This window comes from Hypanus sabinus, chromosome 31 (genome assembly GCF_030144855.1).
Source record: "Hypanus sabinus isolate sHypSab1 chromosome 31, sHypSab1.hap1, whole genome shotgun sequence".
NCBI classification, from domain to species: Eukaryota; Metazoa; Chordata; class Chondrichthyes; order Myliobatiformes; family Dasyatidae; genus Hypanus; species Hypanus sabinus.
Genome location: NC_082736.1, coordinates 16,786,361 through 16,811,970, shown reverse-complemented (window position 1 = coordinate 16,811,970; position 25,610 = coordinate 16,786,361). Strand labels below are relative to the sequence as shown.

At 46.0% G+C, this 25,610-nt stretch overlaps 3 protein-coding genes across 3 annotated transcripts; 1 reads left to right on the top strand and 2 right to left on the bottom strand.

Moving 5' to 3' along the window:
* The first annotated feature begins 10,904 nt into the window (after window positions 1-10,904).
* LOC132383915 (histone H1-like) lies at window positions 10,905-13,063 on the top strand. The gene has a single exon (XM_059955105.1). The coding sequence runs from the start codon at window positions 12,570-12,572 to the stop codon at window positions 13,041-13,043; it is 474 nt and encodes a 157-aa protein (XP_059811088.1). The 5' UTR covers window positions 10,905-12,569; the 3' UTR covers window positions 13,044-13,063.
* A 1,447-nt stretch (window positions 13,064-14,510) lies between these two features.
* On the bottom strand, window positions 14,511-15,038 carry LOC132383914 (histone H3-like). The gene has a single exon (XM_059955104.1). It carries the CDS (start codon window positions 15,036-15,038, stop codon window positions 14,511-14,513), a length of 528 nt encoding a protein of 175 aa, XP_059811087.1.
* A 562-nt stretch (window positions 15,039-15,600) lies between these two features.
* On the bottom strand, window positions 15,601-15,923 carry LOC132383923 (histone H4). The gene has a single exon (XM_059955116.1). It carries the CDS (start codon window positions 15,921-15,923, stop codon window positions 15,612-15,614), a length of 312 nt encoding a protein of 103 aa, XP_059811099.1. The 3' UTR covers window positions 15,601-15,611.
* Window positions 15,924-25,610: the final 9,687 nt, after the last annotated feature.

Sequence of the window (25,610 nt, the reverse complement as noted above, 5' to 3'; positions counted from 1 at the left end):
TGGTCACCAGTGCATTGCCTCAGGGATCTGTTCTGTGACCCTTACTTTGAGATTTTTATAAATGATATGGATGGGGAAGTGGAGGGATGGGTTAGTAAGTTTGCTGATGACTCTAAGGTTGGAGGTGTTGTGGATAGTATGGAAGGCTATCTGAGGTTACAGCGGGACTTTGATGGGATGCACGACGAGGCTGAGAAGTGGCAGATGGAGCTCAATCCAAATAAGTGTGAAGTGGTTCATTTTGCTTGCTCAAATATAATGGCAGAATATAGTATTAATAGTATGGCTCTTGGCAGTGTGGAGGATTAGAGGGATCTTGAGGTCCAAGTCCATAGGATGCTGAAAGCAGTTGTGCAGGTTGACTCAGTGGTTAATAAGGCTAAAAGGTTAATAAGGTGTATTGGCCTTCATCAAAAGTGGAATTGAATTTAGAAACCGAGAGCTAATATTGCAGATAGAGAGGACCCTGGTCAGACCCCTCTTGGAGTGCAGTGCTGAGCGTTCCTCACGACAGGAAGGATGTGGAACCCATAGAAAGGGTGCAGAGGAGATTGAGAAGGATGATGCCTGGATTGGGGAGCATGTCTTATGAGGACAGGTTGAGTGAACTCAGCCTTTTCTCCTTGGAGCGACGGAGGATGAGAGGTGACATGACAGAGGTGTATAAGATGTTGAGAGTCATTGATCATGTGGATAGTCAGAGTCTTTTTCCCAGGGCTGAAATGGTTGCCACAAGAGGACACAGGTTTAAGGTGCAGGGGAGTAGGTACAGAGGAGATGTCAAGGTTACGTTTTTTACTCAGAGAGTGGTGAGTGTGTGGAATGTGCTGCCGGCAACGGTGGTGAAGGAAGATATGATAGGGTCTTTTAAGAGACTTTTGGATAGGTACAAGGAACTTAGGAAAATAAAGGGACATGGGTAAACCTAGTAATTTCTGGGGTAGGGACATGTTCAGCACAACTTTATTGGCCGAAGTGCCTGTATTGTGCTGTAGGTTTTCTATGTTCTAGAAAGATTTTAATCACACAAGGCTTCATCCTTGGTCCAGAGCTCTGAGGAATAAAGACTATTTGGGACAAAACCCGAGTGATTTCATCTTCTGCAGTTTCCAAACAGTTACGGATTTAACTCAAAGTAAACCTCTTCAGTCACAGACTGAGCAGTTGCAACCTGAATATTATAGGGTGAGTAAGAGGTGAATTGCAGGGATGGAGTTAAAATCTCTGGTGTGGAATAGGAACATGAGCAGGTACCAGATAGACTGAGTGGCCTCTCTGCTGTACATTAGCTGTGTGATAGGCAGGCAGCACCTGGGACACAGGAATTGAAATAGATCTGATTAATTTATCAGAGATCCACAATATTAACACCAGTGTATTTTAAGACTAACATTAGCAGAACAAACCCTCCAATGCTCAGTGACCAGTGATCAGTCACAATATCTGCAGAATCTGACATTAACAGCCTCCCATGAACTTCCAACTAGATTCAGTCACCATGATGGTTAAAATGTTCACCTAGAGCTTATTTCAACTTCCTCCCTGATGTGAAGTTGCCAGTGTAAGAGCTCATGTGACTGAATGAATCCCGTCCCACACATGGAGCAGGTGAATGCCCTCTCCCCGTGTGAACTGGCTGGTGTATCTGCAGGTTCAGTGGCCTGGTGAATCCCTTGCAAAATGAGAGGCAGTGAATGTCAGCTCAGTGGTATCAACTCTCAGGCCATTTATCTGGCCAGATCAAGGACATGTCCACATATTGGGGTTCTCCTTGCTCAGACTGGTGTGCTGTCTTCTCAACCATCTCCTCCTTCACATTCAATGATTAGTAGCATTCGAATGTTGGGGAACTGACAAACACATGAGTACAGACACACTGTTGTATTTGAGATTCTCAGACATAAATTCTTTGCCTTTTCTACCCTGTAAAATGTTTGCAAAGAAGACCAACAGGTGAAAGACAACATTTCAGCTGAGATTATTTAGTTTTTTCGTTGATGTCTGATGTCACACTGTTACAGTGAGGCTGAACACAATTTGGTGGATCAACACTTCTAACTGGGAATAGTTCAGACATAAGGACACAACATCAAATTCTCTGTTTTCCTCTCTGCCCTTCATCAAGCTGTGATTTGGCTCAGTTTGCCTCTCCCCATTAGTACAGCTTCACATCCAGTGTATCTCCCACAGACCTACTAAGAACACACATTTGTTGGCATTTGATGGTGGTAAACTCAGAGTCAGCAATACCATTGAACCTGAAGAGAATGTGATTGGGCTTTCTCATTGCAGACTGACACTGCGGTATTCTTGTGGTGTGAATGCTACTGGTACCCTGTATGTTATTGTGATTTTTTACAAATGAAATGGCATGAGGCATTTTATGTTTGACAACTATAACAACTCGTGTATTGCCCTCCAAACACAGAAACAAAGCACGGTTTAAAAAAAAAATCACGTAATTACATCATAACATCTGTCCAGCCTTTTAAAGAGAAGCACAACTCAATGTTGGTGGTTGTTAATTTGGCATGTTTCCACCCATTACATTAATCTACACAGACACCCCTCCCCCCCAGTCCTCTCATTGCACCCCCTCTGTGATCCTTATAGCAGTTTATTTCCTTTTAATGTCACTTGCAGGATGATAGGGACAAACACATCAAGATACCTCAGTATGTGGAAGCATTGGAAAGGGTACAGAGGAGATTTACCAGGATGCTGCCTGGTTTATAGAGTATGGATTATGATCAGAGATTAACGGAGCTAAGGCTTTACTCTTTGGAGAGAAGGAGGATGAGAGAAGACATGATAGAGGTGTACAAGATATTAAGAGGAATAGACAGAGTGGACACCCAGCGCCTCTTCCCCAAGGTACCACTGCTCGGTACAAGAGGACATGGATTTAAGGTAAGGGGAGGGAAGTTCAAGGGGGATATTAGAAGAAGGTTTTTAACTCAGAGAGTTAGTGGTGGAAGCAGATACACCAATGAAGTTTAAGAGACTACTAGACAGGTATATGGAGGAATTTAAGGTGGGGGGGGTTTATATGGGAGGCAGGGTTTGAAGGTCGGAACAACATTGTGGGCCGAAGGGCCTGTAATGTGCTGTGCTATTCTATATTCTATGTTCTATATATATATCAGTGCCTCTAAGTGTGCTGCCATTTACTTTGGAGTTTCCTCCAACATTGGACCAATAAACCTCCTCACACTTGTCCAGATTAAACTCTGTCCCCATTTCACCATCAAGGTTTCCAACTGGTCTGCATCCAGTTCTGTCCGGTTGACAACCTTCCTCACCATCCACAACTGCACCAACATTCATGTCATCAGTAATCTCATCAGACAGAGGCCTTATCACTGATCACTGTGGACACACTGGTTACACATCCACAGTCAAAATCATTCTCAATTCCATCAGTCCAAATGTTGCTACAACACACACCATTCATCACTCCCACACAGAGACTCGAGGAAAGTTACATATTTATCACAAGACCAGATATGGATTCGATGTTCTGGTCTTGTTGCTCTGGATGCTCTGCTGCAAAGTCCATTCAGAGCAGTTCTATGTAACCAGATGCATCATCCCCGAGATACCAATATACAACATTGTGTCACAAACAAGAGAAAATCTGTAGTTTCTGGAAATCCAAGCAACACACACAAAATGCTGAAGGAACACATCAGGCCAGGCAACAGCTGTAGGACAAAAAAATACAGTCAATGTTTCGGTCCAAAAACATTTGGCAAGACTAGAGACAAACAGACAAGGAGTAGAGTTAAAAGGTGGGGGTAAGGGAGCAAGAAAACAAGGTGATAGGTGAATCCTGAAAGGAAGGAATGAAGTAAAGAGCTGGGAAGTTGATTGGTGAAAGAGATAGAAGGCCATGGAAGAAAGAAAAGGTGGGAGGAGCACACGGGGGAGGTGATGGGTGGTGAAGGTGAGAGAAGAAAAATGGGAGGGGAATTGGTGAGGGGGGCATTACCAGACGTTTAAGAATTTGATGTTCATGCTATCAGTTTGAAGCTACCCAGACAGAAAATGTTGTTCTTCCAAGCTAAGTGTGGCCTCATCAATTTTATTTAAAAAGCAAACTTGATTTAATCAAAGAGTTCAACTGCAACTGTAAGAATGAATCTGGAAGAATTTTATCCATTTACACTGCATGAGAGATTGGAAGATACAGTGCGAGGTCCAACTCCATCACAGTACCGGAGACTGACAGATACAGAATGAACCCCCACTCTCACACTACCAGAGACTGACAGAAACAGAATGAACCCCACACTCTCACACTGTACCAGATTCAGACGGATAGAGACAACCTGTTGTTTAACAAACCTGGACAACCCTCATCACCACATCAGTAGCACCACTTTGACCATTTTACACTGCAATGGGCTCTTGTTGAAATTTTGTTGCCTCTTTGTAATTCTGTAAAATTAGTTTTTATTTTGTGAATGTTGTGTCTCTGATACTGTGTGTTTCTGAATCTGCTGGAAGCCAGTTGCATATGACAATAAACGGCTTTCACACTCACTCCGAAATGGGTCTCTCATGCTGACAATTGGACCTTCGATCTCCTGCTGCTATGTTTCATTACGTAAATGTTTCATATTATCAAGTGTGTGTTTTTCTCATTCCATCTGCTTTTCTAGCAGACACCATAGGTCGAATGGCCAAAAACTGCACCTGTACTTTATGGCCCATTTTGTATTTTAGAATTCCTTCCTGCCAAATTAGCCGGCAGCGGCAACTCACCAGATCACTGCCAGTTCCCAGTCCACGGTGTTACCCAAACGAACAATGGGCAGTGGAGAGTGTTCTGGTTGGTTGTGCTGTTCCTTCAGATAGGCAATCAAATGATTTGACTGCATGAATCGGTTCTTCAAATGCCCATTGGGAATCCAAAACATTCCCATCCCTCATTAGCATACTGTTTTGGGCGCTGCCTTTTAATTCGGGCTCCCGGCCAGTTCTGCTTATTTCCGGGTCTGAAACCGATAGACAAAATGCCTGAGCCAGAATGAACCCCACACTCTCACACTACCAGAGAGTGACAGATACAGAATGAACTCCACATTCTCCGAAGAAGGGCGCCAAGAAAGCTTTGCCCAAACCAACGGGTAAGGCAGAGAAGAAACGCAAGAGGTCGAGGAAGGAGAGTTACTCCATCTACGTCTACAAAGTGATGAAGCAGGTTCACCCCGATACTGGCATCTCCTCCAAGGCCATGAGCATCATGAACTCGTTTGTCAACGATATCTTGGAGCGAATCGGAGGGGTGGGGGGATCACACCAATCACAAACTTTTGAGTTTGTATTCTCAAAGAAGATATAAAAAGGGCGAGTTGGGGGCAGGGTAAACATTCCTTCCTTCTCGTTTGCAGTTAGCAGATGCTGCGACTGTGAAAATGTCTGGACGTGGAAAAATCGGCGTTGGCAAAGCTCAGTCCAAGGCCAAATCTCGCTCGTCTCGGGCTGGACTGCAGTTCCCCGTCGGCCAGGTTCACAGACTCCTAAGAAAGGGCAATTATGCTGAGCGGGTGGGAGCTGGAGCCCCGGTCTATCTGGCTACTGTGCTCGAGTATCTGACAGCCGAAATCCTCGAATTGGCGGGCAACGCGGCCCGGGACAATAAGAAGACCCGCATCATCCCCCGACACCTGCAACGGCCGTCCGTAATGACGAGGAGCTGAACAAGCTGCTGGGAGGGGTGACTATCGCTCAGGGTGGTGTGTTACCCAACATTCAGGCCGTCCTGTTGCCCAAGAAAACCGGCGCTGCTAGTAAGTGAAGAGACGTAAACTGAACCTGTTTACCCAAAGGCTCTTTTCAGAGCCACTCACGGTGCCAGGAAGGGCTGAGCAGCGGGTTATTTCCGTCCGTTTGATATCCTGCATCTGTCACAGCCTCGACATGTTTCTTCCGCGAAGTAATCCGATATAAGTCTGCACAGAAACCGACTCTTTTTCCCCTCTCAGCCGGCTGAATGGAGCTCTATCCCCTCGTAGAGAGTCAGCAGGTTTACTGGGCGCAGGGTCGTGAAATGAATTTAAGGAGTCATCCCAGGGAGGAAGACTTTAATCTCCGATCACTGAACGAGTCCGCTCGTCATCACCTAGAACTGCGTTGTCTGGGTTCCACATTGCAGGTTGACCCCGGACCGTTCCGGTGTGCAGAAGGCGGGAACATCGCCTATTCGTTGCTTCATGAGCGAATCCCATTGCCTCATAGAACAATAATATTTGCGCCTTACATTTGAGAATCAGAATCAGGTTTAGTATCACCCGCATGTGACCTGAAATTTGTTAACTCGACAGCAGCAGTTCAATGCAATACCTAATCTAGCAGAGAGAGAAAAAAAATAATAGTAAATAAAACATATTAAATATACAAGTAAGTCAGTTACGTATACTGAATAGATTATTTAAAAAATATGCAAAAACATAAAAACGTTAAATTAAAAAAGTGAGGTATTGTCCAAAGCTTCAAAGTCCATTTACGAATCAGATGGAAGAGGGGAAGAAGCTGTTCCTGAATCGCTGAGTGTCTGCCTTCAGGCTTCTGTATCTCCTACCTGATGGTAACAGTGAGAAAAGGGCATGCCCTGGGTGCCGGTGGTCTTTAATAATGGACGCTGCCTTTATGAGACACCACTCCTTAAAAATGTCCTGGGCACTATCATCAGCTTCTTTCAGTCCTGTGCAGTAGCCCCTCCATACCAGACAGAGATTCAGCCTGCCAGAATGCTCTCCACAGTACAACTATGGAGGTCTTTGAGTGTCAACCAGGGTACATTTACCCTGTGGAGCCGACCGTATTTACTGAAACAACTGGTCCACACAGGCCTCTGAATATAAATGAACATTTTGCGAAAGAGAGGGTCAGTTTGGTCAGATCTCCCGAGAGGCTCCCTCTGTGGGCAGTGGGTCAGTCCGAGAACAGACTTTGGTTTGTACCAGGGAGAAAAGGGAGGGGTGGGTGAATCGAGTTCTTCAGCCCCGTAGTACCAGTCACTTCTCTACAAATTCCTGTCTGTCTAAGACTTCCGTAAATACCCCTGTGCTCTCTGCCTCTACCACCACCCTTGACAGTGCATTCAAAATCTCCACCACTCTGTTTTCTTCATTTCCTTCCCTGACCTTAAATACATGCTTTCTGTGTGAAAGAGCTTATCCCTGACACCTACTCTGTACCTAATTCCAAGCACCTTAAAACTGTGCTCTCTTGTGATAGCCATTTCAGCCCTGGGAAAAAACTTCTGACAATCCATATGATCAATGCCTCTCATTATCTTATACACCTCTATCAGGTCAGTTCTCATCCTCCGTTGCTCCAAGGAGAAGAGGCCAAGTTCACTCAACCTATCCTCATAAGGCATGCTCCCTAATCCAGCCAACATCCTTGTAAATCTCCTCTGCACCCTTTCTATTGTTTCCACATCCTTCCTGATGCAGCTCTGGTGCTTAAGGAATTGTCTGAGAATAAGTTGAGGAATTGTAGGCGAGTGAGCCTAACATCAGCTGTGGGGAGTTTACTGGAAAGTATTCTAATCAAGTATAGGTATAATTATTTGGATAAACAGGGACTGATTGGGAATAACTAATATAGGTTTGTGCATGGTACGTCATGTCTTACTAGTCTTGTAGATTTTTTTGAGGATGTTACTAGGAACGTTGATGAATGCAAGGCAGTGGATGTAGTCTACATGGACTTTAGCAAGGTCTCATGGGTGGTTGGTCAAGAAGGTACAGGCACTTTGCATTCAAGATGAAGTAGTAAATTGGATTCGGCGTTAGGTTCGAGAGTGGTTGTAGATGATTGCCTCTCTGACTGGAGGGTTGTGACATAGGGAAGATGCTCAAAGCTTGCAACACGATCCAGAGCAGCTGGAATTTAATGCTGACAAGTGTGAAGTGTTGCACTTTGGGAGGACAAACCAAGGTAGGTCTTACATGATGAGCAGTCAGGCACTGAAAAGCGCAGTGGAGCTGAGGGATCTGGGAACACAGATTCATAATTCCCAGTAAGTGACATCACACATAGATAGAATCATCTGAGCTGAGGCACATGGTACAAGTTGGATAAGACATTGCTAAGGCCTAACTTGCAATATTGTGTTTGGAATATTTGGAATATTGTGGGTCAGTAACCCACAAGAAAGATGAAAACAAGCTTGAAAGAGTACAGAGAAAATTTCCAAGGATGTTCCTGGGACTTAATGACCTGACTTCTCCGGAAAGATCAATAGGTTAGGATTTTATTCCTTGGAATGTAGAATGTTGTGGGGAGATTAGATAGAGGTATACAAAATTATGAAGATGGGGAAATGATGTTTACATGTCATAGTTACAGTGAAATGGTGTAGATGGGGAAATGATGTTTGTAGGTCATAGTTACAGTGAAATGGTGTAGATAGAGAAATGATGATTGTAGGTCATAGTTACACTGAAATGGTGTAAATGGGGAAATGATGATTGTAGGTCATATTTACAGTAAAATACCATAGATAGAGGAATGATGATTGTAGGTTATGTTTACAGTGAAATACCATAGATAGAGGAATGATGATTGAAGGTCAGAGTCACAGTGAAATGCTGGATTGTCCAGCTCTGGGTTATCAGTATTGTGTTTTATTAATTCTCCATTAGAGAGCTGGGTGTTGCACTGGTCTGTGTCCTCACTGGCCGGTGCTGTGCACTGGCAGCTCAGTTTGCTTGGAATAGTATCACTGCTTTTACTGAAGAGTGTCTTTATTACACAAACTAACTTTGTTGACCATGGACTTTAAACATTGGTTGGAGGTGAGGGGAGTGTTTGGAACCACAAGAGGTGATCATCTGACCCATTGAGTCTATTCCTGACACTGGAGGATCTGACAAATTCCTCTTTGAATGCCCTGTTTATTTATTCCCACAGCCCCAGCAGGCAGTGAACCTCAGATGAGAACTGCACTTCTGACTGACAACAGTGGGAATTAAACCCAGGTCGCTGGTACTGTAACCACTGCACTAACTACGATGCTACCCCCTCATCTTTAAACCCCTCCATTGATCCAGACTTCATGCCCACCGGAGTAAAGAATTTCCAACATTCTCTACATCAGATGCACGTCAACTCTGGCAGGTTTTCCAGCCATTACGTCCTGCAAAGCAAACCCAACAGCATGAATGGCAGTGATGCTTCACAACCAGACAAGCTTGACCACTTTTATGCTTGCTTTTAAAGGGAGAGTAAAACCACAGCTATGAGGATAGGTGCAGCGTCTGGTGACCCTGTGATCTCTGTCTTGGAGGCCGACATCAGGCTGTCTTTCAAGAGGCTGAACCCTCGCAGGGCAGCAGGGCCTGACGGAATACCTGTTAAGGCTCCGAAAACCTACTGGTGGAAGTGGTCAGAGACATTTTCAATCTCACAGCTACAGTCAGAAGTTCTGACCTGCTTCAAAAGGGCAACAATTGCTCCCGTACCCAAGAAGGTTAGTGTGAGTTGCCTCAACAACTAATGTACAGTAGCTCTCAAATCTACGGTTACAAAATGCTTTGAGAGGTTGGTCATGGATAGAATTAACACCTGTCCCAGGAAGGACCTGGACCCACTGCAATTTGCCTATCGATACAATATGTCTGCAGTCAATGCAATCTCAATGGCTCTCTGGACAGCATTGGATCACCTGGGCAATGCGAATGCCTATGTCAGGATGCTGTTGTTGACGAGAGCTCAGCATTTAACACCGTTATTCCTACAGTCCTGATAAAATAGCTACAGAGCCTGACCCTCTGCACCTCCCTCTGAAACTGGATCCTCGGCTTTCCAGCACCTGGTGGACATCGCTCAGGACTGCAAAGCCAATCTGCACTTCCAGAGCTCGACCGTCAGGGTCCTGCAGGAAGCTAGCGAGGCTTACCTGGTAGGGTTCTTCTAGGACACTAACCTGTGCGCCATCCACGCCGTTACCATCCAGCTGGCTCGATGCTTTTGCGGGGAGCCTGCTTAAACCTGGCCTTTGCACAAAACGCAACAAAAGGCTCTTTTAGGAGACACACTCACGGCAGAGTAAAGGGATATCATCTGCCACACCACTGTTTTGGTTCCCAACCTATTGACAGAATCATTTCAATCCTCCTATGATGCATTAACAAATCTGCCCACAACTGACCCGCTTAGTTCAGGTGCAGCCTGTCTCACTTCGACTGTTCACCTCTGCCCCAGCACAGATCCCAGTGGTCTGAAACCTAAACCCATCCTCCTGTACCAGCTCCTCATCCTCACATCCATCTGCCCTGTCCTCCTGTTCCTGCCCTCACCAGTACATGGCATCAGGAGTAATCCAGTGACTACAGATCTCTTGTCTCCATCATCCCCCGCTGTACATCAGAGACAACAGTCTTGGCTGTCGCTGTTCTCCTCTGAAAGGCTGTGTCTCCTGTTGATCAAATCTGCAAGTCCAACTGCTTCACCAGTACATTAAGTAGATTCAGTTTCCCTTTCCAGTTTCCCATGTCAGGTTCGTGTCCACTGGACCATCCAGGAGGTGCCCCCTTTTTGGGCCAGAGGTACAGGAGCCTGAACCCACACTGAATGTTTTAGGACAGCTTCGTCCTCACCAATGTCAGATGAACACAGCTAAACATCAGAATCACAAAATCGTCTTGGTGGAAGGAGACAGAGGGTGGTCGTGGCAGCTTGTCATTCAGGTTGGAGGCCTCTGACCAGTGACATTGACAGAGATCATTGCTGGAACTGTCATTTCTCATTGATGTGAACAATTTCTCTGACATTGTTGTGAATGTGACTCGTGAGTTTACAGATGAGGTGTGACATGCAGCCATACAATGCATTAGGTGGGGGATAACTACTCAGGACCTGAGCAATTACTTCATGGAGGCTGTGGTGAAAATCCTCAGACCGCTAATGAAAGTCATGAAAAATGGAAAGAGGCTAATGTTGTTCTGTCATTTGCAAGGACAAGCCGGGAACGACAAGCAGGTCTCCTGATATCAGTAGTGGGGAAGCTACTGGAGAGGATTCTGAGTCACGATGTACCAGCATTTGAATAGCCAGAGTCTGGTTAGGTGTCGAAAGGCTTTGTGCATAGGGAGTTGTGGTTTGAAAATCTCTGAGTTTTTGATAAAAATATGTGTTATTATATGGACCTTGGAAAAGTCTCACATGGCAGCCTGGTCTGGAAGGTTAGGCCCCATTGTATACAGGATGAGCTAGTCAGCTGGATTCAAAGTTGTCTGGGAGGTCGGAAGCAGAGAGTTGTGCTTGAAGGTTCTTTCACAGAATGGAGGCTGGTGATTAGTGGTGAGCCGCAGGGGCCGGAGTTGGGAGCCTCGGCATTCATTATTTATATAAATGATTTGTTCATGTTCTTGACAGTGAAGACGGTGGTCGCAGGTTAAAGAGGGATCTTGATCGGTTGGGTAGGAGGGCCGCAGCGTGGCAAATGCATTTCAATATAAATAGTGAGAGGCGGTGCATATTCGAAAATCAAACCAGTGTAGAATTTACACAATGAATGATCGGTCATTACGGAGTGCACTGGACAGGATAGATTTAGGGGTAAAGTGTACAAGCAGTTCATTGAAGTAGTCTCACTGGCAGACAGGCTGGTGCAGAACGGAGTTTAACATGCTGGCACGAACACACAAGGAAATGTGCAGGTGCTGGAAATTCAAGCAACACACACAAAATGCTGCCTGGCCTGCCGCGTTCCACCAGCATTCTGTGTGTCTGACATGCTGGTCTTCACTAGTCACGGAATTGAGTATATCCTTTTGTACATTATGTTACAGTGGTGTAAATGATTGGAGGCCACAGTGAAGGTGCAGATGTGAACATTGTGTAAGCATCAACCCAAGAGATTCTGGGAATCGCGAACAACGCGGAGAAAATGCTGGAGGAACCCAACAAGTCAGGCAGCATCTCCCACCAGAGTCCTGATGAAGGGTCTCAGCCCGAAATGTCGACTGTTTATTCCCACCACAGATGCTGCCTGACTTGCTGATTCAGAGAGTGCTTTAAAGGGGCGGGCGGCTTAGACCAGTGTCACTGTGTTTGTGGGTCCGAACATATCGCCGGATGTCCCAGCGCTCCCTGAAGGAAATGAAAACATTTTTCTGTTACGGACTCTCCTCACTCCCCAGCTCAGTCCTGAAGACGGAATTAACCGTGGAGTTTTAATTAGTTTAAATATTTCAGCCGAAAAGCAGAGAACAAGTCAAAGATCCGGAAAAAGAACATGGGCATTGCAGTAACGAAACTGGTTAAAATAATAAGTGTTGCCTTTAATGCCGATTAAACTTTCCTTCCAGCGAACATTCCGGCCTCAGTGACGGACGGGGACTAGTCCGAGTGTCCGCAGTGTCCGATTTTAATTAGAATCAGCGAGTTTTTGAGGAGGGAGAAACACAGAAAAATGAAGCTGCCTGGAGCTGAAAGCAGGATGTCTCCGCCCAGTCCGCTCGCTGCCTTTAAACTGCTCTGTGCCGCCGCCTTTCGCTTCATTTCTCATTCAGTTCTGATTGTGAGAAGGATTTATCAGAGTCGCCGACATGACCGAGACAGCACTCGCCGAAACGGCTCCTCCAGCCGCATCCGCCGCCGCAAAGAAGACTCCCAAGAAGAAGGCGGCTGCCCGGAGCAAACCAACCGGTCCCACGCTGGGCGAACAGATCGATAAGATCGTGGCGGGTTGTCGCGATAGGAAGGGTATGTCCTACGCGGCCATCATTAAGGCTCTGGCCGTCAGCGGTGTCGATCTGGTGAAACGTCGCCCCCAGATCAAGATGGGCATCAAGAGGAAACTGGAAAGCGGCTCCTTGGTTCAGGTTAAGGGCTCGGGTGTTTCGGGATCCTTTAAATCCGGTAAAGGGAAAACTGCCGTGAAGGTGGTGAAGAAGGCGAACAAGCCATCGGCAAAGAAATCTGACACCAAGAAATCTCCCAACAAGAAGCTTGGCGCCAAGAAACTAGCGGCTAAAAAAGTGGGAGGTAAGAAACCAGCGGCTAAAAAAAACGGGAGGTAAGAAACCCGCGGCTAAGAAACCATCGGCTAAGAAAGCGGCGCCGAAGCCCAAAAGCCCCAAGAAAGCCGCAGCCCCGAAGACAAAGGCGGCCAAGAAGCCGAAATCCGCGAAACCCAAGAAGACAGCAGTCAAAAAGTGAATTGAGAATCCACCACTTGTAAGTATCTGAACCCAACGGCTTTTCTCAGAGCCACCCACATCTCAGAAAAGAGCTGAACCTGGATATTGTGTTTCCCGTGATAGAGATTTCCGCGGGATTTTCTCCGACAATGCCGAGAATTTGGTACCTGGCTAACACTCGGTGCGGCCGTGACGAGTCCGTTTTAGAAGTGAAACCTGGACGTTCAAGCTGAGTTTCACTCGGGGTTTGTGATAGATATGGTCGCAGGCCTAGTTCCTCCCCCATCCCGGGGGAGTGACAGACATCGAATTGAATTGACATATTACTTGTATCGTTCGGAAATATGAGGAGCAAAAATCTTTACCGTATGTATCCGTCTAAATATCTAATTTATACAAATTTTAATAAATATTATACACAACAGGATGGGTAATATAACAGAAATACAGTTGCGTCAGCATGAATTAAGCAGCCTGATGGCCTGCGGAGTTTCCGCGCCTTACAGCCGAAAATTCAATTCAGCTGTGTAGATCGCGAACGGATGACTCCCGGGAGAGGGTTAAGGGAGGGATCCCTTTCTGGGGATGGACTGTACGGGGAGGAAATATGATAAACCACCCGGTAGCTTTGCCGACTGACCTTCATTACGCGTCTAAGAAATCGCGGAAATCGCTGTATTTCGCGAAACCGTTGGAAATTGGCGGTTGTACAAAATGGAGGCGGAGCTGGAAGATGAGAGGTCGCTCTTTTCTGGGGGAGGAGGGGAACATTCGCGGTCCACGCACAGCCAGGCTCGAACGAATGCCCATTGTGCAAAACAAAGAAAACGGTAGCGGCCGCACAAACTGTACCTGGCTGGTGTGTGGGAGAAATGAATGATCAGTAGAGATGCTGATGGGGAGAGATTGCGTTCACCTCCGGTTATTCGCTCCATTAACCTGACGTGAGTGTTGGAATTTGTTTGCAGAACTGAACAGAGCCATTAAACATTGACACCTCAGGAGGATGGCCGAGGGATATTGTACATCGCCACAATAATAAGCAGGAACTGATAGCCCTTTCCTCTGCCGCGATAGTGGCTCTTAAAAGACCCTTTTAAGAACTGCTGAAACCGATGCGAGAGGGGAGGGGGCGTGTTGAGAGAGAGATATCTGCAGCGGGAGGATATATGATAAGCTACGCGGTGGCATTGCCGACTGACCTTCATTCAGGTCCCAGCTACAAAATACTAGTTTATTTATACAAAACACCAACATCAAACATGTACAATATTTGGCAGCCCTTTCCTTTGTCGTGGTAGTGGCTCTTAAAAGAGCCTTTTCTTGTATTTGGTGTGTAGGCTGGGCTTAGGCGCGCTCCCCGCGGATGCGGCGGGCCAACTGGATGTCCTTGGGCATAATGGTGACTCGCTTGGCGTGGATGGCGCACAGGTTAGTGTCCTCAAAGAGCCCGACCAGGTAAGCCTCACTTGCCTCCTGCAGGGCCATGACGGCCGAGCTCTGGAAACGCAGATCGGTTTTGAAGTCCTGAGCGATCTCCCGGACCAGGCGCTGGAAGGGAAGTTTGCGGATGAGCAGCTCGGTGGATTTCTGGTAGCGCCGGATCTCCCTCAGAGCCACGGTGCCGGGCTGGTAGCGATGAGGCTTCTTCACTCCGCCGGTGGCAGGAGCGCTCTTCCGCGCCGCTTTGGTCGCCAACTGTTTGCGAGGAGCTTTTCCGCCAGTCCATTTGTGCGCTGCTTGGTGCGGGCCATTCTGCTTCGGGAGTGAGAACACAGACTGAAATACATGAACAAGATCGACGAAACGGGCTCGAGGACAGCCTTTTATACTCTTAGAGTAGGGCCGCCCCATTGCATCCGATTGGCTAAACATCAGGAGTCTATTAACGGAGTCCAGTTGTTGCTATTGGTTCAGTTCTTCACTCATCACCCGCAGCCTCGCAGCGATTATTAATTTGCGTCTGACTTTGGAACCTGTAAAATACCGTAGTTGTCTGACTATAGCCAATCCGAATACAGTGTGATTGGCGCCGAATTACTTTCAAATTACCAGCAACCGTGTTTGAAAATGTTTTTCCCCAATTAATTAAATCACGGATTATTCGCTTTCAGTTCCATTTAATAAATGCAAAAATTTGAATATATGCATAACTACTGGAATACTTCTCGGAGTGAACTGATTTCTGTTCGTGACGGCAAAGAAGATTAAGATCGATTTTAATTTTAATTCATTCAATGAGTTTTTGCGGGCATCACCGACAGGAAAGGCAGAATCGCATACATTTTAAGCACGTCCAATGAAACTGTATTCAAATGTTTAACACAATTTATTATTTATACACGAAAAATAATATGTAACCGAAGTTTGGACATAGCTCCCTCTGTGAGGCGGTGGGTGGCTCTTAGAAGAGCCTTTGTTTTGTGCTCGGGAGGAAGTGGGAGGTTTTCAGCCGCCGAAGCCATAGAGAGTGCGGCCCTGGCGTTTCAGAGCGTACACCACATCCATGGCAGTGACCGTCTTGCGCTTGGCGTGTTCAGTGTAGGTGACCGCATCCCGGATCACATTCTCCAGGAAAACCTTCAGCACCCCGCGGGTCTCCTCGTAGATCAGACCCGAGATCCGCTTGACGCCGCCACGGCGAGCCAGACGGCGGATGGCCGGTTTGGTGATGCCCTGGATGTTATCACGGAGCACTTTACGGTGCCGCTTGGCTCCGCCTTTGCCCAGTCCTTTGCCTCCTTTCCCTCTGCCAGACATGCTGCTGCTGCTGCTTCACTCAGGTCGCTGCTCAGTGACAAACCGACTGCTGATGTCTCCTTTTATACACAGCGCCCCGACCTGCCCGAGAAACGCGCAGAGAGACAGAGGCGGGGAGGGGAGGAGACAGAGTCAGAGTGACGGACAGAGCCGAGAGCGGCCTCTCATCGTCCAGCTCCACCTTCACTTTACCACACCCGCCAATTTCCAACGGTTTATCCGCAACAGAACAGAAACAAAGCGCTCGGAAAAACCTTCAGATACACAGCTTCAATATCGAAGGCCAGTCTGTAACGTTAACACATAACTCGTTGTAGAACTGGCACATAATCTCTTTAAATTTCTGTTCAATTCTCCGAAAATTAAATGATGAAATTCTGAACCAGGGGACAATTGCGAGGACGGGAACCATAGAACATTACCGCGCAGAAACAGGCCTTCTGGCCCTTCTTGGCTGTGCTGAACCATTCTTCTGCCTAGTCCCACTGACATGCACCTGGCCCATATCCCTCCATACACCTCTCATCCATGTACCTGTCCAAGTTTTTCAGCCGCATTCACTGTTAAAAGTGAGCCCGCATTTTCCACTTCATCTGGCAGCTCATTCCACACTCCCACCACTCTCTGTGTGAAGAAGCCCCCCCCCCATGATCACTTTAAACTTTTGCTCCTTCACCCTTAACCCATGTCCTCTGTATTTTTTCTCCCCTAGCCTCAGTTTAAAAAGTCTGCTTGCATTCACTCTATTTATACCCATCATATACCTCTATCAAGTCTCCCCTCATTCTCCGACGCTCCAGGGAATAAAGTCCGAACTCTGAGTTTCCAGGAAAATAGAGACAGCTGGAAACACGCAGCAGGTCAGGCACTGCCCGTGGTCAGAGAAACAGAGTTAACGTTTCAGGCCAAAACCGTTCTTCAGATACCCCCTGTTCGCATTCCAAATTCCATCTGGAGCACCAGGACCCAAGCTCCCTCTGAACTGCCAGGTCCTGTTCTCTCTGAACATTTAGAAAATGTTCTGTATTATATATTTTTGCTGCCAAAATGTACAAGTTCACAACCTCCCTCCCCCACAATCTCCCAGCTGCCAGACCTGTGTTCGATCACATCACCGGTATCTACCCCTTTGCAGAATCCTCACCGCCTTCACAACTCAGTCGAAACTTTTGGAAGTTTGCAATTACTCCTTGCTTTGTTACAGTTTAAAACGTTTTGCTGGGAAGGTTGATGAACTACCAGATCTGGGGATTTTTGTTTTCTGCTTTTGCTTCAGTGTACAGAATCTGCAGGTTTCTGTATCTGTTATTTCTTCCGTATTTACTTATTTTTCCTCCTATTTGGAGTTACTATTTGAGTAACTCATAGAAACCCTACAGCACAATACAGGCCCTTTGGACCACAAAGCTGTGCTGAACGTGTCCCTACCTTAGAACTACCTAGGCTGTTGTTACGCCTGCGCCCCCTCCTTTTTGAGAATCACAAGATCGCTATTAATTCAGGTCAGGAGACCCAGGAAATGAGAGAGAGACGTTTGGAATGTCTTGGCCCCTCGGTGATACAAAGCTACAGGAAACGGCCATTGTCTCTTGGAGACGGAATTGTGTATTGAGTACACAATATTTATTCAAAACCCTCTGGGAATGACCAAAAGTGGGCTGGTTGAGGGGAGGCATCCCTCCACCCTGATTGACATCTGAGACCCCCGCGAGTGGGGATAAAAGAGGGTCTGTGGGAACAGCCCCTCAGACGCACCAGAAGAAACGCTAGAAATCCTGTAACAGCGTAATAGCGAAAGCCGGTGGAAAGCCACGTGCGTCCTTTTCCATTTGCCTCGGAATTGGTGGGCCTTGCCACAGAGGAACGGCTTTAGCTAACAACAAAGGAGAAATCAGCCCCAACGACTCTCGAAGGATCGACATCATAAAAGGAATGGGCAAGTTTTAATCCGTCTCTCTCTCCAACCAAAAGCTGCAGCTTGAATGAACTTCAGTGACTTTTATATTTCCATCGCACAATACATTATCCCCCAGACAACAATAGAGCTATTTCTTATAGATTATTATTATACCCGCACTTTTAGATTTAGTATTGACAACGTATATTATCTGTATGTTTGCATTGATATTATTTTTGTGTATTTTTATCAATAAATACTGTTAAAAATAGTACCATCAGACTTCAACGGACCTCTCTATCTTTGCTGGTAAGTGACCCAGTTACGGGGTACGTAACAATTGGAGTTCTCGTTTTGAGATTTGACACCAAATTGGGAGGCCAGTTAATCGGTCTTATAAGTCCAAACTTGGATCTGGTTACGCGGGTAGCCAGACGGGAACCCAGCAAAGATGGACGTGGATGAATTTATAGAAAACCCGACTCTGGAGGCGCTAGAGGCGGCCACCAAATCGGACTTGATAAATCTGGTGAAAGGGCTAAACCTCGCAGAGGTGAGGTTGTTCATGAAAAAGCGGGAGGTGCGAAGGGCCATAACTCAGTATTATATTGGGAAGAATGTGTTTGCAGCTGAGGTATTGGAAAATATCCCTGAAAAGGTACCAGCTCGTGGGATGGCTCAGTTAGAGTTGAAGAAATTAAGGTTGGAACATGCAATTAAGTTAAAGCAGCTGGAAGCTGCTGAGAAGGAGAAAGAAAGAGCCGAGAAAGAGAAAGAAAGAGCCGAGAGAGAGAAAGAAAGGGCCGTCAAACAAAGGGAGCATGCGCTCCAGCTAAAGGAGTTAAACGGGAGCAGGATAGGGCCGAGAAACAAAGGGAGCATGAAATTCAGTTAAAACAGCCGGAAGCAGCTGAAAAGGAGAGAGAGAGAGAGAGCTGAGAAAGAAAAGGAAAGAGCCGAGAAGGAGAGGGAGGCAGAGAAACAGAGGAAACATGACTTGGAGATGGAGAAGTTAAGGCAGGAGTGAAGAGATCAAGGGTCATACTGAGATGAGCGGTTTAATGTCATTCGGGAGTTGAGGTTAGTACCTCCGTTCGAGGAGACGGATGTTGATAGCTATTTCTTGCTTTTTGAGAAGGTGGCAGTGAATCAAAAGTGGCCCAGAGATCAGTGGGTGGCGCTGTTACAAAGTGTGTTAAAAGGGAAGGCACAACGAGCATATACGGCGTAGTCCATGGAGGAGGAAGAGACGGAGAATTATGACAAGGTAAAAGCGGCCATTCTCCGGAGTTATGAATTGGTACCTGAAGCGTATAGACAAAAGTTCAGAAATTTAAAGAAAGGGTGGAATCAGACGTATACCGAGTTTGCCTATGAGAAGGGTGTGCTCTTGGATCATTGGTGCACGGCAGAAATAGTGGGAGAGGATTTTTGGCGTCTCAGGGAGTTAATTCTGATTGAGGAATGGAGGATATGTATTTGAATGAGAAGCCAAATAAGTCCATCTCCGAATTTGCTAGGTTCGCAGATGAATATGCCCTAAACCACAAGACAAAGTTTTCCTCGAATAACAATTCCCAGAGATACCGTGGGAATGATAGAGAAAGCCCGCCGGCTGAGGCAGAGGTCCCGCCGGGAGCTAGTGGTAAGATTGAGGGGGAGAGTCAAGACGGCCAGAGATTTCTGGGCTTGGCTTGTTTTAATTGTGGAAAGGGGGGACATATTGCATCTAGGTGATTTGCTCTGAGGAAGGAGACAGGAAAAGAGAAAGCAGCGGTCCCTATCGGATGTGCCGTGGTAATCAGTAAATCGACGAGAGATCCCCGGGTAGACAGAGTACGAGAAGGGTCTGAGACTTGTATGTCAAACGGAACCATGTCTGTGAGAGAGGGAGACCCACTGGTTCCCGTGCGGATCTGGAGAGACACGGACGCTGAACTGTCATTGATTAGCAGTAAGGTACTAGATTTTGGTCACAAGACGGGAATGGTAGCTGTGAAAGGAATAGGAAAAGGGATGGAAATGGTGCCCTTGCATAGGATCATTATGAACTGTGAGCTAGTTGAAATGGGGGTGCGATCAGAATTCCCGAGAACTAACGCGGACGTCCTTCTGTGTAGTGAATTAGCCGGTGGTAAGGTAATGATCACTCACAGCATGTTGAGAAAGGCAGCTGAGAATGAGCGCATTCTAAATCCGGCCAGTATCGATTTGGCTGAGACGTTTTTACCGACCCTGTACCACGAGGGTTTAGAGGGTGGTAAAACTAAGAGTAGTAAAGTGAAAGAGAGTAAGGGAGAGGAGGTAGACCTGCCCTTAGCGAGGAGAAAAGTTCGAGAGGCACAAAGTAAAGATGAGAAACAGATAAAGCTGTTAAAAGGTCCAGGGTTGGTCATGGATGATCTGTCTGGTTTGGCAGAACTGTTTGAAGAAGTGGACAATTCTAAAGGTGTTCCCGATAATGAAATGAGGGCAGTTCTAGATGAAAAAGGTGCTCTTACCTTGAAGAAGTCTGCTGGGTTGGCAGATGAGGTTGTTTCAGCCCGCGGGTTTGAGTTTACTCCGGAAGGGAGTTGCCCAGAGAGAAGCTGGGAGAATCAGGGGAATTTAGAATTTGGACCGGGTACGGGTATTGAAAGCCTGGAAGAGGCGAATGTCCCATTTGAGTGTATCCAAGATGTGGATGCACGTGGTACTGAACCTAGTAATGGAGCTCAGAAGAAGTCTGAGGTATTTGATTCAGTTGAAAAGGAATGCAGTCCTTGTGGGTCAGATAGACTTGGTTCAGTGAAGAAAGGGTTAATAGTGGGAAGTGAGAGTTCCCAGGTGTTTATGTTCGAAGGTGTGTTAAAAGTTAGTGAGGAGATCAAAGGTGGGGAGATGAATATTATTATTGAAGGAAAAGGGAAATATGTAGCTCCCAAATTGAATGAAGAAAATTGATGGCTGGACTGATATCAAAAGCAGTAACCAGGCTACAGAGACAATGGCGTGGTACAACAAGGCCTGTGAATCAATTACAGGTTGAGTTGGAAGGTAACGGGGCCCCACACGCTATTGTTATTAAAGAGTGTGGTGTGAAAAGGCAGAATTTGAAATGCTGTTTGAACAGACTTTAAACTGAATACTAATAGCCTCAAGGGTCCCGAAGAGAAAACTAGCAACTTGCATAAAATGAAAGAATTGGGTGGAAATTCGGGAAATGGTCTAAGTTTGGAACACATTGTTGATAAAATAACTCCTATGGAAGGAGTGGGCGAAAGCCTATTTCGCCAGGGTGCACAAGCTCCCCACATGGGAATTAACCGGAAAAGAGGCGAGGGTTAATGGGGACGCCATTTTTAAATAGCAGAAGCTGGTTTTACGGGATTTCGACAAAGCATGTGAATAATAAAGACAACCCTATGAAAGCCTGCCTGTTAAGTTTGAAAGCTACATAAAGACTAGTATTTGCATGAACTTTTGTAGTATACCCGTAAGCTAAGATCACAACTTTTTGTTTGCTAAGGAAAAATAAGAACTAAAAGAAAAATAGGTGGTTATTAAATTGAAGTCAGATGCTACAAGACTTTAGTAAGGTACAAGATGTTAAGATATTAAAGGAAGTCACAATGTAATCGGTAACTGTTTAGATGCTGAATTGAATGTATAACTGTATTACTCTGTAGAAAAAAAAACTTTAGTATTGTGTCAGATTCTAAAATCCTGTAAGACTGTATTACTTCGTTTTTTTCCGATGGTAAAAAAACTCGTTGAAGAAAGGGGATGTTACGCCTGCACCCCTCCTTTTTGAGAATCGCAAGATCGATATTAATGCAGATCAAGAGACCCAGGAAATGAGAGAGAGACGTTTGGAATGTCTTGGCCCCTTGGCGATACAAAGCTACGGGAAACGGCCATTGTCTCTTGGAGACGGAATTGTGTATTGAGTACGGTGCTATTTATTCGAAGCCCTCAGAGAATGACCAAAAGTGGGCTGGTTCAGGGGAGGCATCCCTCCACCCTGATTGACATCTGAGACCCCGTGAGTGGGGATAAAAGAGGGTCTGAGGGAACAGCCCCTCAGACGTACCAGAAGAAACGCTAGAAATCCTGTAACAGCGTAATAGCGAAAGCCGGTGGAAAGCCACGTGCGTCCTTTTCCATTTGCCTCGGAATTTGTGGGCCTTCCCACAGAAGAACGGCTTTAGCTAACAACAAAGGAGAAATCAGCCCCAACGACTCTCGAAGGATCGACATCATAAAAGGAATGGGCAAGTTTTAATCCGTCTCTCTTTCCAACTAAAAGCTGCAGCTTGAATGAACTTCAGTGACTTTTATATTTCCATCGCACAATACATTATCCCCTAGACAACGATAGAGCTATTTCTTATTATTATTATACCCGCGCTTTTAGATTTAGTATTGACGACGTTTATTATCTGTATGTTTGCATTGATATTATTTTTGTGTATTTTTATCAATAAATACTGTTAAAAATAGTACCATCAGACTTCAACGGACCTCTCTATCTTTGCTGGTAAGTGACCCAGTTACGGGGTACCTAACACTGTATACATAGCCCTCTATTTTTCTAAGCTCAATGTAGCCATCCAGGAGTCTCTTAAAATACCCTATCGTTCCCGCCTCCACCATCACCGCTGGCAGCCCAATCCACACAGTCACCACTCTCTGCGTAAAAAAAAACTTACCCGACATCTCCTCTATACCTACTTCCAAGCAGCTTAAAACTATGCCCTCTCGTGCTAGCCATTTTGGCCCTGGGGAAAAGCCTCTGACTATCCACACGATCAGTGCCTCTCATTATCGTGTATAACTATGTGGTCAAAGTGGTCATCCCTGCAGACACAGACCAGTTCATTGGTCCTAAACACCCTCACCCAGGTCAGCAGACAAGGTTTAGTGATGTGGTTCATATGGGCCTCAGTCAGTCCATTTTGTAAGCTGTATACAGAATTGGCTTTGCACTCAGAGACAGAGTGTTGGCAGAGGGTTGTTTTGCGATCTGATGTTAGTGACCGGTGAGGCGGGGAGGGGAGGAGACAGTGTCAGACTGATGGACAGAGCCAAGAGCGGCCTCTCATCGTTTAGCTCGGCCTTCACGTTACCACACCCGGCAATTTCCAATGGTTTCTCCGCAACACAGCGCTCCGGACAAACTCTCTCTGACATACCACGTGAATGATTCTGGGGATTCTCCTGCTTCTAAATTATAGGAAGTGTTTTTGGAAAGATGGAAACATAGAAAACCTACCTCACAATACAGGCCCTTCCATCCACAAAGTTGTGCCGAACATGTCCCTACCTTAGGAATTACTAGGCTTACCCATAGCCCTCTATATTACTAAGCTCCATATACCTGTCTAAAGGTCTCTTAAAAGAACCCATCCCCCTCCACCATCATTGCCGGCAGCCCATTCCACGCACTCACCACTGAGTAAAAAACTTACCCCTGATGTCTCCTCAGCACCTTAAACCTGTGTCCTCTTGTGGAAACCATTTCAGCCCTGGGAAAAAGCCTCTGAGTATCCACATGATCAATACCTCTCATCATCTTATACACCTCTATCACGTCACCTCTCATCCTCCATCGCTCCAAGGAGAAAAGGCAGAGTTCACTCAACTTATTCTTATAAGGCATGCTCCCCAATCCAGGCAACAGCCTTGTAAATCTCCTCTGCACCCTTTCTATGGCTTCCACATCCTTCCTGTAGTGAGGCGACCGGAACTGAACACAGTACTCCAAGTGGCGTCTTACCAGGGTCCTATTCAGCTGCAACATTATCTCTCGGCCCCTAAATTCAATTCCATGTTTGATGAAGGCCAATACACCGTACGCCTTCTTAACCACAGAGTCAACCTGCGCAGCTGCTTTGTACGTCCTATTTATCCGACACACAACACTCCAGAGAGAGAAAACAAAACTCCCTCACGCACCACTGAAGTATTTCTAGGAATTTGCTGCTTTAAATTATAGGAAGTGCTTTTCCATTCCACAAATCCCCGAGGAGCTCGATGTGTCCCTCCCTGGCCCCATGACTAGTGCGAGCTCCCTCACACACAGCAGCTGGTGGGTGAGTGTCCAGTGATGAGAGGGTTAATTCATTAGAACAATTGTTCTTCTGGGTCGCAGGTAAAATAATAAAAACTGTCACATAAAAGGGTAGCTGAGGAGCTGGTGTGAGGTGGTTGGGGATTCTGGTACAAGGGTCATGGCAAAGTTTGGACGAGAGTCGCAGGGGAATGGGAACCACAGCAGGTGGGAGGGTTGAGAAAGAATATATGACAAGACCGCTTGAGAAGTAACAGACCAAAGGGCAGGCTAATAAACATGGTGGGACTGATACGCTGAAATGAGATTATTTCAACATTATGTTGTTGGACGGACAGGGCTGGCAGCTCAACATACCTGGGTTTCATTGTTTTACACGTGAGTGCGGGTGGGAGGGGGGTTAAAAGATGCAGAGGTTACCCCACTGGGAGTGTCACAGCAAACTGGAGGGTTCATTTAAAGAGGTAATTTGCAGTTACACTGATGGGATTATGATATTGGCCCCCCAATAACCACCAGGGGCAGAGGCATGGATATGTTTGTGCTCATGGAAAGGTGCAGAACAACAGGGTTGTCACAGTGGGGGCCATTTTCTTCCCTAGAATTGTTTGGATCTTACTCAATACTTAAATGCGGAAGATTTGTTCAGTGAATCCGAGGAGTGTTTGAAACATTATGTACAGAGCCAAAACAGAAGTCAGTGAACATTTTGGGAACAGTGATCACATGTTAATTTTTTAGCTAGTTATGAGTGAAAATGAGATCAGATCTTGTATGGAGGTATTATCTTAGAAGAGGGTAAGTTAGATTGCACCAAGACAGAAGCCAAGGGGCATTGATCGGGAGCAGCCATTGTCTGACAAGCCCACGTCTGACATGTGAGAGATGTATGAAGACCAGCAGATCTGAGTTCAGGATCAGCATGTTCCGGTGAGGTTAAGGACAAGGATGGTAAGCTAACTTTTGGATGAGCTGAGAGATCACAAATTTAGTCAGGAAGTTTTACAAAGTTAACATCAGACCAAGCCCTTGTAGAATTTAAAGACAGCAGGGAAATGCTGAAGCAGGTGATAGGAAAGGCCGTAAAGGGGCCACAAAATGCCCTTAGTGAGCAATGCCAAAGATAATTTCAGGAACTTTTTGATTTATATTAAGAAAATGAGAATAACAAGATATTGAAAAGGTCCACTCAAGGTGCAAGGAGGAATGTTGTGGTTGGAGTCAGAGCAAGTGGCTGAGCTACGAAATGAGTTAAAACAGAGTGGGGCATGGGAACGTGAGAAACATGCTGAGGTTAAGGAGGAGGTCTTCTGAAAAGCATTATGGTGGATAACACTCCAGACCTGATGACTTATATCCTACAATAGTGAAAAAAACAAGTGAGGATATTGTTGAGGATTTGACAAGGAACTTTGTGGCATCACTAGTTACATGTGAGGTCCCACAGGACGAGGTGTAGCAAATTCTGTGCCTTCGTCAAGAAGGGAAATAGTGAGAATCCATGAAAGTATAGAAAAGGGAGCCTCACGTCAGTGGTAGGGAAGCTACTGGGGAGGATACTGAGTAACAGGTTTTATGCATATTTCACGACCATGGCCTACAGTTAACCTGGCTCTGTGCAGGCATTTCTGAGGTGGTAATATCACTGCTTGATGAGGGCAAGACTTATGGACCTTGGTAAGGTAATTGAAAAGGACCATCATGCTCAGCAGATTCTGAAGATAAAGATTTATGGGAT

What these genes read in the sequence shown, in the direction of transcription:
- LOC132383915 (XM_059955105.1), top strand. Translation starts at nt 12,570, where the DNA reads ATGACCGAGACAGCACTCGCCGAAACGGCTCCTCCAGCCGCATCCGCC.
- LOC132383914 (XM_059955104.1), bottom strand. Translation starts at nt 15,038, where the DNA reads ATGTTTAGCCAATCGGATGCAATGGGGCGGCCCTACTCTAAGAGTATA.
- LOC132383923 (XM_059955116.1), bottom strand. Translation starts at nt 15,923, where the DNA reads ATGTCTGGCAGAGGGAAAGGAGGCAAAGGACTGGGCAAAGGCGGAGCC.